The sequence below is a fragment of the Quercus lobata genome, chromosome 2, assembly GCF_001633185.2.
Source record: "Quercus lobata isolate SW786 chromosome 2, ValleyOak3.0 Primary Assembly, whole genome shotgun sequence".
In the NCBI taxonomy this organism is placed as follows: Eukaryota; Viridiplantae; Streptophyta; class Magnoliopsida; order Fagales; family Fagaceae; genus Quercus; species Quercus lobata.
The window spans coordinates 39,549,306-39,561,202 of record NC_044905.1 but is presented as its reverse complement, the minus strand read 5'-3'; the positions used below and the strand labels follow the sequence as shown (position 1 = coordinate 39,561,202).

At 35.5% G+C, this 11,897-nt stretch overlaps 1 protein-coding gene across 2 annotated transcripts; it reads left to right on the top strand.

Annotated features, from left to right (window-relative positions):
• The first annotated feature begins 593 nt into the window (after positions 1 to 593).
• LOC115975580 (probable galacturonosyltransferase 14) lies at positions 594 to 11,717 on the top strand. Of its 2 annotated transcripts, none has more exons than XM_031096424.1 (6): positions 594 to 1,316; positions 2,428 to 2,483; positions 2,621 to 2,776; positions 8,625 to 9,215; positions 9,901 to 10,203; positions 10,723 to 11,717. In XM_031096424.1, exons 1-6 carry the CDS (start codon positions 1,100 to 1,102, stop codon positions 11,005 to 11,007), a joined length of 1,608 nt encoding a protein of 535 aa, XP_030952284.1. In that variant the 5' UTR covers positions 594 to 1,099; the 3' UTR covers positions 11,008 to 11,717. The 2 variants fall into 2 exon arrangements, with proteins under 2 accessions (XP_030952284.1, XP_030952283.1); XM_031096423.1 differs by having other exon boundaries at positions 2,618 to 2,776.
• Positions 11,718 to 11,897: the final 180 nt, after the last annotated feature.

Below are 11,897 nucleotides of genomic sequence, written 5' to 3'. Positions count from 1 at the left end.
AAAAAGTGAAATAGTTTTACAGTGTTACCCCTGAAAAATTTACCTCCCTTCAACTTAAGCTCACCCAGACCCAGGACAGCAACAGCAAGCAAAAAAGTATAACTAAAATTAATAAGCAGCTCTCTTATCCACATAAAATCCCCCAAAGCTTGGGCATAACAATAGGAGAGCTCCCAAATTAGCTCCCAAGCCAAAAATCACACAGCCCTCCCTGACCCCCCCAGCTTTCCTTGTTCCCAAACCCTTCAAGGTCAAACACCCCCACCACAAGTTTCTCTTTCTCTCTCTTTCTACTCTCTCTCCAAACCCAACACGGTTTTGACTCCACAAAGATTTGAAATTTATTACTATTATATAATATTTTTTTTGAAGCCATTACTATTTATTACTATTATATAATTAATATTATATAATTAATAAATTAGTAATTATAACTTACCAAAAAAAGTGTATTTATTAATGGAATTTATGATTATTTTTTAAATATAAAGAATAATTTTAGATCGGACGGCGATCCACCAATGGAAAAGCAATTCACAAACTAAGAAAGAAAGAAAGAAAAGAAAAACACCCCAAAAAAAAGAAGAAAAAACCATATTTTTATTATTATTATTATCATTTTTTTATTTTCTCTCTCTTCCCCTGTTTCTCTCATTCTCTCTCTGTGTGGGGCTTCCTGTGTGTGAAAGCAGTCTCTTTGATCCATGGGAATAAAAATCTGTTCAAAACCCAGATACCAAAATAGGATTTTGTATTGAAATCAGTGATAGGGAGGCCTAAATTTGATTTGGGTCAATCTCCAATGCGGTCTTATAGAAGACCAATAAAAAACAGAGACAACAGCTATTGTTATTATTGCAACAGCGGAAAAACACGGAGAAATAGATCTGAATTGGGTGGTGGGTGTTATAGAGGGAGTGGGCGTGAGCTCGGATCTGATGGTGGAGATTGTTTTGGAAGTGGGTTCAGAGAGTCGGGTTGGGTCATCAAGTATTGAATTTGGCATTAATAATAATATTAATAGAATAATAATAATAGAGGAGGAGTTGGAGGTGGTGGTGGTGGTGGTGGAGGAGGTGGTGGGGCTGCATAGACGACGATGCAGCTTCACTTCTCGCCCAGCATGAGAAGCATAACTATCTCTAGCAGCAGCAGCAATGGGTTTATTGACTTGATGAAGATCAAGGTCGCAGCTCGCCATATCTCTTATAGGACTCTCTTCCATACCATTCTAATCCTTGCTTTCTTGTTGCCCTTTGTCTTCATTCTCACTGCTGTTGTTACCCTTGAAGGTGTCAACAAGTGCTCCTCATTTGGTACTTCATATTTTTCATCTCTTATTTTTATTTATTTATTTATTTTTGTGTGTTATAGATCTTGGTTTCAATTGGCTTGTTTTGTTATGCCCATCTGTGGATTCTTTGTCAGGTTGATTTGTGTAGCTGAATCTTATTGTTTTCTCGATTGATTTATTGGGTTCAGTTTTGGGTTTTGTTGTGATTGGTGTAGCTGAATCTGATGGTTTTGTTAAATGATTTAGCTGGATTTGGTTTAGGATGTATGCCCATTTGGTAATTATTTGTCATTTTGATTTGTGTGGCGATTTTGGTGTAATGCTCATTTGGTGATTATTTGTCATGTTGATTTGTAAAGCTGAACCTGATTGGTGTATTAATTCGGTTGGATTGGCTTTTTGTTCTAATGCTTTTGTGGTGGATTTTTTTTGTCATTTTGGTATTTAAATGGGTTGCATTGGTTTTAAATTGAATTCTATATATTCTGGTATGGTGTAATTGATAATGGTTCATCTCATAAGTTTGATATTTGTTGGTACTTTATGTTGGTTTACTAAGGACTTGTTGGAGTGTTTATATTGTTGAACATGTGAAATGAATAGACTCTTATCAGAAATTCAATTGTTTTGTTTGATTGAATTTGAATATGAATTGAGAATTGATATTTTTTTTAATGATATATGCAAAAAATTGTGATCAGATGATCATTGCATGTTCTTTTTTCTTTTTTTTTTCCAAATCCATAGATTATTTACACATGTTCCAGCATCATGTGATTTTAATATTTGAATTCCATTGTTGGTTCTGTTTTTCTGAATATATTATAATTCTCTGTATTGATATTGAGCTTCAACTTTAGTATTTGCAGAATTTTGAAGAGAAAAAATTGGTTCTTTATTATTATTTTTTATGCATCTTGCTTATCTTCCTACTTGTTCATGATTACTACATAAAGTATAAATTTGGCTGTATTATAGTCTACAATTTCTTATTCAGTACCCTCGTGTTTGCTTTCTCTGGCCTGCTTTTTTCATTCATATGCTAGTTAGATCAGGCTTTAGAATTTTTTCTTAATGATATCATAGTGTTTATGGCAGACTCATAAATTTATCCCTGCTCTTCTGTGCTTCAGATTGTTTAGGTAGGCGGTTAGGACCAAGGTTTCTTGGTAGGGGTGATGATTCAGGGGTAAGTAATACTTCCTTGATACTTTAATTTTGTATTAATTATCAGCAATGAAATTCAGTTGTTCTTTTAAGTCTACAATGCTTGTTATTAACTTATGATGGATCCTTGTGGTGGTGGTGGTGGTGATGGTGCAGCAGAGACAGGTTAGAGACTTGTACAAGATTCTTCACCAGGTGAACACTGAGGAAATCCCACATGGTCTAAAGGTGCCAGATTCATTTAGTCATCTTGTTTCCGATATGAAGAACAACCAGTATGACGCAAGGACCTTTGCTTTCGTGTTAAGGGCAATGGTATGTTGCATGTGAAAGAAATATAAAGCTGTTTAGATAGTATTTTAATACTAGAAGATAGGGTTTTTGAAAACTGAGGTTTCCTCTTTTTTTTTTTCCCCATCGTCTTGCAATTTGTCAAGATATCAATTTTGAGCCTTCTAAATCACTTTAGATCTTTGGTAATATTTTTAACATTTGTAGCTCTGTTGGGAGATTGTATGTTCTTTTGGGATAGTTTGCTCTAAACCATTCAGTCTCCTCATTAATGAAATTACCTAAAGAAAGAAAAAATGTAGTGAAGGAGATGAAAAGTTTCCCTGTTATATGCCCCAAAATTATGACCATCTGGTTCTAATTTTAGTAGACATCCAAAGCATTACAAAACATAATTTAAGTTTCTCCTATCGAAAGTAAGATTGATTGTCATTTTTCCTTTTTAGTGTGACTCTTGTAGTCTTACGAGTTAATTGCAAAAGGTATGTACTAGTGAACATGCTTTATGTTGGATGACTAGATGCCTATAGGTCAACAACAATAACAACTAAGCCTTAATCCCTAAGTTTTAGAGTTGGCTATAGATCCTCAGCAAATTAGCCAAGGTTAAACACATGTATTCTTGTTCTCCATTCTATTCTATTAAAAGTCATACCTTCTCTTACCTTCTTAATTGACATGTAATTACTTCTAATGTTATTTTAGGTTGTCCTCAACTTTTTTTCATTCCCTAGACTCTAATCAACTCACTCTTTCTCATAGGTTCCTTAATTTCTCTCCTTTGCACATGCCAAACCATGTCAATCGATTTTCTCGTCCTTTTATCAATAGGGGTCACCCCTATTATTAAGTGAATGTCCTCATTTCGATACATGTTGATAGGTCGCATGTATAAATTTAAACTTACCACATGACTTCTTTGATTCAAATAAAAGTAGACAGGGTTGTGTTGTGCATACATGATTGAATTATTCTCGGGGATTAATTTGTATGTTTGGCTTTTTGTTCAATTTTGTGGTTCAAGACTCGAGTTCTATGCTTTGGGTCAAAATAGAATAGAAAGGAAAGGAGAGAGAAGGGGGGGGGGGGGTTTGAAAGATATAGATCTCATCAAACTATGGTACTTTACCTTTTGACTTTCTTTGCTTTTGACAAAAATACACATCTTGATGATTAAGAGTAATATGAAAGGCACTAATTTGATGGTCGTTATTTATCAAAAAAGCTAATTTGATGGTCGTTAAACTCTTTAATGGTACCATAGCGTATATTTCTGGGCAACTTGATTTGTTGCGAACAATTCAATGCGGGCATTTGAAAAGTTGTTATGTCAAGAGCCTTGAAGCTCAACTGGTTGGTACCTCTTGGTGTTTCCAATAGAGACATTTAAGGTTCAAATCCCCCCACCTCCATTTTAACTATAAAAAAAAGGAAGCTGTTATGGAAAGTAGGGGATAAATTTAGATTGGTGAAGACATTTTTGAGAGAAGAGAGGAACCATTGGAGGATGTAGGGTGTTTCCATGTCTCAAGCTTTTTCTACAGTATTAAAGTTCAAACTTGCCTGTAAATATATGACTCTGAGCCTTACAAAGTTTAGTAGGAAGTATGATATTACTGTTTTATGGTGAAGATATCTTGAGTTCCTTGATTGGTCCTATCGTATGTGTCTAAAGCTATTTCACAGTTTTATAATTTGTCTGTCGCTCTACAAATCTGAGTTTTAAGTGTTTATTGAGTAGGAAACACAGTATTAGTTTTATAGCCTTATCAGTGGCTAAGGGGTTGTTTGGATTTTTAGTTTCCATCACCCATAACTCTGTTTCTATCACTCATAACTCAAAATTGGTGGGTCCCACGGCTGAGTAGTGTGTTTGGATGTGTTTCCAGTTTTTGTTTCCATCACTCAATTCTCTGATTTTTGAGTGATGAGTTATGGAAATTAAAAACACATTTTAGGTGTTTTCAAGTTATCAAAACTGAGTTTTCATGGCATTTTGGTAATTAAACACACATACATGTGACCCACAATCAAAGCAACATCACACCAGCGCACCTTTTGATACTACTTGCAACAACTCTCTTCATCAATGGGAACCAGATCACTCCTCCATCTTCACACCACCATCTTCTTTTTTTTTGGTAACCTATACCATCTTCATATCACCACCGATCGGAGCTCAAACCCATCATCTTCTTTTTTTTTTTGGTAAACTATACCACCATCTTCATACTACCACCGATCGGAGCTCAGACCCACCATCTTCTCCATCCTTCCAAAATCAAGAAACAAACTTTTCAATTCAAACAATACCCACAAAATTTTCAATTCAAACAATCTCCAAAACAAACCTCAACCCCAACTGCACAAAAAACAAACCGGGTAGGATGTTTGTGTGTGGGTATTGCTGTTTTTCTTCTCCGTTTCCACCATTAGCACCATCATCTCAGTCTTAGACCCATAAAAAAAAAAATCAAGAAACAAACTTTTCAAACAGAACAATACCCACAAAAAATCTTTACAAATTTCACCGATAAAACTTAAGGGATCAATGAAAAATCAAGCCTTGGTGACGGTGGGTTGAGAAGGTGGGAGATCGACACTGCCGCTACATGTTGGAGGAGATCAAGTGGCCCTGGTGACGGTGGAGATTAGCGCCGTAGGTCCGATGGGCTTCTATCTTAGCTAGGTTCGGGTTTTTGTTGGGAGAGTAACAGGGCAATGGTGACTGAAGGGGAAGAAAATGAAATGAAAAGAGTGAGGGTGAGGCGGGTAGGCTAACAGAACTTATGACATGGTGCTCAGGTATGGGTCCCACAAAAAGTAGAAAAAATTGAGTGATGAGAAGCTGAAAATAGTGTGCCAAATGGGTGGGGTTTAGGAAATTGGGGTATTTTTAAGTGATGAATGATGAGTGACGAAAATTCAGTGAAAAGTGATGAGTGATGAAATTTTAAAAACCAAATAGCCCATTAGTCTTGCAATTTAAGTTCTGCATTGCATTTTTTTTGTCACAATATGTTGACCTTTTGTTTGCTTCTATGTAGTTTAATTTCATTTCTATATATGCTCATGAGCATTTATACACCATTCCTCTAGGTTGAAGGTCTTGTGCTATAGTTTTAACTTGGCATTTGTGCTTGCTGAAGCCCCGAGTTTAGTCCTATGTTGTTGGTGAAGAACACAGTGCTTAACCTTTTTCCTTTTGAGCTCAGCTTGTTCATCTATGCCCAACTCTAAAATTTGGAGATGTGATCTTGATGCAGCGTTTGTTGCTGATGGAAACTAATTTTTTCACCTTCTAATGTTAGTTTTCTCTAGCATATGTCCAAAGTTTTTACTATATATATATATACGCACACTTTTGTCCTTCCTTATAATTTTGCTTTACCTGTTGTATATGCCCTGCATACATGGGTGGTGCTTTTGAGCTTTTTTAATGAACTTTACTTATAAAATAAAAAAATAAAAAATCCAGGTCCTTATATTCATTAGCTTGTTACTCAGGGATTCTGTTGTATTGTTACTTTTGTTATTAAAAAAACAACCACCACCAAGCCTTTATCACAAAACTTTGGGGGTGACTATGTTCGGCCACATATATTCTTTATCTTTTTTTTGTCCTATTGAAAGTGATACACTCTATAATCTCCTTAATTAACATGTCATTTTTACTACTTCGACTAATGTTATCTTAGGTTTTCATTTACCTTTTGCGTTCCCTTGACTTGAATAAGCTCACTTTTTTATTAGTGCATTAATTGGTATCCTCTTAACATGATCAAATCATCTCAAACAATTCTCCCTCGTCATCAGTAGGGGTCTCCCTTACCTTCAAGTGAATTTCCTCATTTCAAATCTCATCTTTCCTTATATTCCCACGTATCTATCTTAACGTTCTTATTTCAGCTACACACATTTTATGAAAATATTGCTTCTTAATAGCCCAACAATTAGTGCCATAGAGCATAGTTAGTTCTTATATTACTCTACGATCATACAGTACTCTTGATGCACTTCCACACTTTATCCACCTCATTCTTATCCTATTTTTTACATCCTCTTTAATTTCTCTATCCTTATGAATTATTGATTCTAGATATCGAAAGTATTTTATTGATCCAAGTGGAGGGAATGATAAAAGGTAAAGGAAGACCAACAATCACATTAGTAGAAGTAAGGAAGTAATAGAGCATATGACTTTAGATAAAATAAAATGGAGGAAATGAATACATGTGGCCAATCCTATTTAATTTGCTGAGGATCGATAACCGACCCCAAAATTTTGGGACCAAGGCTTTGTTGTTGTTATACAGACCTTTCTATGAAAAGCCTTTATTTCTCTTTGCATGGTTAGACCACAAGATATTGTCTTGTGTGAGATGCATCTGAGGAAATTTTAAAATGTTTCTTATATACAAAATTAGGAAATTTGAAATCTCTTTGCATAGGCATTATGGGAACTTTAAGTTGGTTGTGTCCTAAGTTCTTAACTACAAGCTTGACCTTTTTTTGAGCTGATAACTCCTGTATCCTATATATTTTGATTAAGATATTCTTGATATTACTTATCAAAAAAAGAAGAAGATATTCTTGATATTGACTAATGGTCCTTGTTTTTGGGTTTTGTCATGATGAGCATTTTAGTCCTTTTTGTTCCCTGATAAGGAGCATAATGAATTTTGGGGCCATGTAAGTAATGGTTCTTTTCATCTAGCTTAAATCAGATGATGCATATGTTTAGATTCTCCACTGAGAATAAAAATTGGACTCAGATGGTTGGAGTATTAAATGACTTTTATGAGGTTCCAAATTTGTTTGTATCCTCTAGGCGTCATGGTGGATAAATACTAATATGGCTGACGCTACTAGTGTCATGTTGGACCTTAGGAAGGGAAAAGTCTAGGACTTCTCTTAGAAATATTTGTGAAGTGATTTGGCTATTGCTATAACTTGGGGAGTACTAATTATTTGATCATGAAGACACGTTTAATGATTGGAGGAACTATCACTATATTTCCTCAACTATTTTTACCTTGGGTGGCATGTCTTGATTCTTTGGTGTTTTAGGGATTTCTTTCACATATTTGGTGTGTGTTTGGATGCCGCTTATTTTGCTGAAAACTTATTGCTAAAAACAATAAAAAAAATAATTTATGGTGGGTTACTGTTCACTGCAAAAACACTGTTCAGCACTGTAGCTTTGCCTTAATGCACTATTCATGTCCCATGAACAGTGCAAGAGGCGCTGGTCAAAAAAAAAAAAAAAAAAAAAAGGCAAAATGCAGAAACGCGAACGCCAAAACGTGATCCAAACGGAGCTTTGGTTTCACTTTTTTGCTTTAGCCCTTTTTTGTATCTTTTCCCACATTCCTCTAATTGTCTTGTTTCATCTGTCTTTTTATAGCTAACTTTTTTGTCTATATTTTTTCTTCACTATTTATACGCTTTATTTTTGTAAGAAATGTGTATAAGGAATCTTTTTTTATTCAAAATATTACTTGTTTGCTGGTGAATCTTGGGGTCTAAATTGACAGGAAGGATTGTAATTTTAAGGAGAATGACCTTTTTTTTTTTTTTTTTGGTAGTGAGAAGTGTTCAAATATTTATCCCTATAAAAATAAGATTACTTGTTTACATATCCTTAACTTGATACTAAATTGTTTATATATCTGTGCTGGAGCTTAATGATTGCATTTGCTGTACTAAAAGTATTGGATGTTGTCATAGGCAGTATGAAGGGATGTTTGTTTAGAGAGAGAGAGAGAGAAAGAGAGCACATTTACTCCTTCCTCTCATTCCCCCTCCCCAGATGGAAAATCTTAAGATAACTTCAGCATATTTTCAACAAATGTTTTGTTTATTTGCACAGATGGAGAAATTTGAAAGGGACCTTAGGGAGTCAAGATTTTCAGAGCTGATGAACAAACACTTTGCGGCAAGTTCCATTCCTAAAGGGATCCACTGTCTGTCTCTGCGTTTGACTGATGAATATTCCTCCAATGCCCATGCACGCAAACAATTGCCTCCTCCGGAATTACTCCCTTTGCTCTCTAACAATTCTTATCACCACTTTATTCTGTCTACTGATAACATTTTGGCTGCTTCTGTTGTTGTCACTTCTACTGTCCAGTCCTCTCTAAAACCTGAAAAAATTGTCTTCCATGTCATCACTGACAAGAAAACTTATGCGGGTATGCACTCATGGTTTGCATTAAATCCCGTCTCCCCAGCTATTGTTGAAGTGAAAGGCGTTCACCAGTTTGACTGGTTAACAAGAGAAAATGTTCCAGTACTTGAAGCTGTAGAGAACCAAAATGGAATTAGGGATTACTACCATGGGAATCATATTGCAGGGGCCAATCTTAGTGATACAACTCCACGGAGATTTGCTTCAAAATTGCAAGCTAGAAGTCCAAAGTATATATCCTTGCTGAATCATCTCCGCATTTATATACCTGAGGTAATTACATGCAATTTGAGACTGTTCTTTTCCCTTATTTAGTTTCTGGAAACCTATAATTTATGATGCTATTAGTTTATTCAAGAATACCCCACCCCCAAAAAAAAAAAAAAAAGCTGTTGCTTGATATTGTAGGCAGTTAATGCTTTGAATGTTTACTCTGCTCCTAGTTGGAAATGTAGGCCAAAATTTTCTCTCATCTCCTTCCCTGCATAACCCTGATGTTATGGAGAGCTGTAGACCCCTAAGTCACATTAGTGATGACAAACAAGTCTCATTAACAATGGTCAAGAATTTCATCAACTAGGATGAAAAAAAACTTGGCATACAACTGGGGCTGTTAGCTATCAGTTTCTTGTGAGTTAAATATATTTACTTAAATTGAGTGTAGTAAATTCTAAAAAAATATTGGATTGCTTTGGGTTGTTTATTGAATTTGTTTTGGGTGGCAATGATTATATAGTGTTTTGTTTTGGATAAATTTTCTTTATTTGTATGACCTTTTGCATTCATCCAAAATAAGTGTGCTGATTATTCCTTTCATGTGCTTTTCTCTGTACACAGCCTGTGCATTGGAGTTGCACCCGTTTTAGATTTTTATGAAATTATTTACTTATTTTTTTTGATAGGTAGAAATTATTTACTTATTATAAAAAAAAGTGTGCTGATCATGTATATTGAACAGCTCTTTCCAAACCTCGACAAGGTGGTCTTTTTAGATGATGATGTCGTGATTCAGCGTGATTTATCTCCACTTTGGGAAATTAACCTTGGGGGAAAGATTAATGGAGCTGTCGAAACTTGTAAAGGTGACGATGAATGGGTAATGTCTAAGCATTTCAGGAACTATTTCAACTTTTCCCATCCCCTCATAGCAAAGCATTTGGACCCTGATGAATGTGCATGGGCTTATGGGATGAATATTTTTGATCTCCGTGCCTGGAGGAAGACAAAGATAAGGGAAACATATCATTCTTGGCTGAAAGAGGTAAACCCAAGTATTCAGTTTTACTGGCAAACTCGTTATTTTTGTTTATCTACTTCAGGAAATAATGTGATTTTCTATCTGCAAGAGTGTCTATGCCAAATATTTTTCCTAACCTCTTTATACGTTCCTTTTAGGTGCTGGGTATGAAGTTTTATTTTGGGTACTTCTTATCAAAGATATTTAATTAATACAGTTTAGGGTCCATCATTCTCAGGCAATTTAAGTTCGTTACTAGTTTCTGGATTTCGAAAATGTCAATTTGTTTTGAAGTTTCTTAGATTATGCAAATTTCGTGCTTTTACCCTATTCTACCCCCTTGTGGAAAAATTCTAGTAAAATGACAGTATTTTTTGAACAATGATGTTTCAACATGGGCCAGAATTTTCAAATGTTGGTTCCTTTTCTGGTGGAGTTCACTGTTGATTGTATTTCACATGGGCAATTGTTCATCTAACTATAGCTAAAGAACAGATGCATTGCCACAATTTAACTTAGATTCTGGTTTTTTTTTGGTGGCAGAATCTGAAGTCAAACTTGACAATGTGGAAGCTTGGAACCTTACCACCAGCTTTGATTGCATTTAAAGGTCATCTTCATCCAATTGATCAATCGTGGCACATGCTCGGCTTGGGCTATCAGAGCAACACCAACATTGAGAGTGTGAAAAAGGCTGCAGTTATTCACTACAATGGCCAGTCAAAACCATGGTTGCAGATTGGCTTTGAGCATCTCCGGCCATTTTGGACCAAGTATGTCAATTACTCCAATGATTTTATAAGGAACTGTCACATATTGGAGTCGTAGTCTATCAGGTAGAGGTGGTTTAAACAACATAGATGGGCCTGGAAAAGACACGAGTGATACAGGTTTCATATAAGTTTTTTTGTGGCTCGGAATTCTTTTCGAGATTTATTTGAGAATGCAAGAAGAAAATTGGCCAAAGGGACAAACCTTGCAAGGTCCAGATTTGCTGTCATCCCCTGCACTGTTGCAGATGAGGACTAGCATCACTAGCACGGCATGAGATTCATTCTTTCAATCTGTAACATAGCAATCCGTCCTTTATTTTTTGGTTGAGAAAAGGATACTACTATTGGTTTTCCATCAGGGGAGTCCTGCCTGATTTCTTAGAGCATATTCTGAAATAAGGTGGAAATATACAAAGATAGAAGGTACTGTTGTTAATGTCATCATGTTGATTGGTGCAAGGAAGAGAAAGGCTAGGATAGACTCCCCCTTTAGCCCAGGAATGTTCTTTCCCTTCATTTCTTTTTGTTGCCTTCATTTTTGTTAGTACCCATTTTTTCCCCTTTCATTTGATATCATCATTTAGGGCAGATCATGAGATTGCTCTGTTACAGGTCCCATTCAAATGGAGAACTGTTCTTAGGTTATATATCGGTATTTGTTATGTACGATTCATGAGAGACATTGAAATGTGCAGAAAATTCTTTTTCCCAACTTTCTTTGTTCTTTCTGTTTCATGATAATTTCAAATTACTGAATTTATTTTATTTGGCACCCAGCCTTGTATTCATAATTTCATTCAAAAGAAACAAAAATAGAAGCTCATTCTTGCCCTAGTGGCCTCTTTTCTTTGATCGCCCCTTGGCAATTATAAATAAATACACTTAATAATAATATCATGAGCAATGGGGTTGGTATAATTTAGATTCTGACAGCTCATGATCATT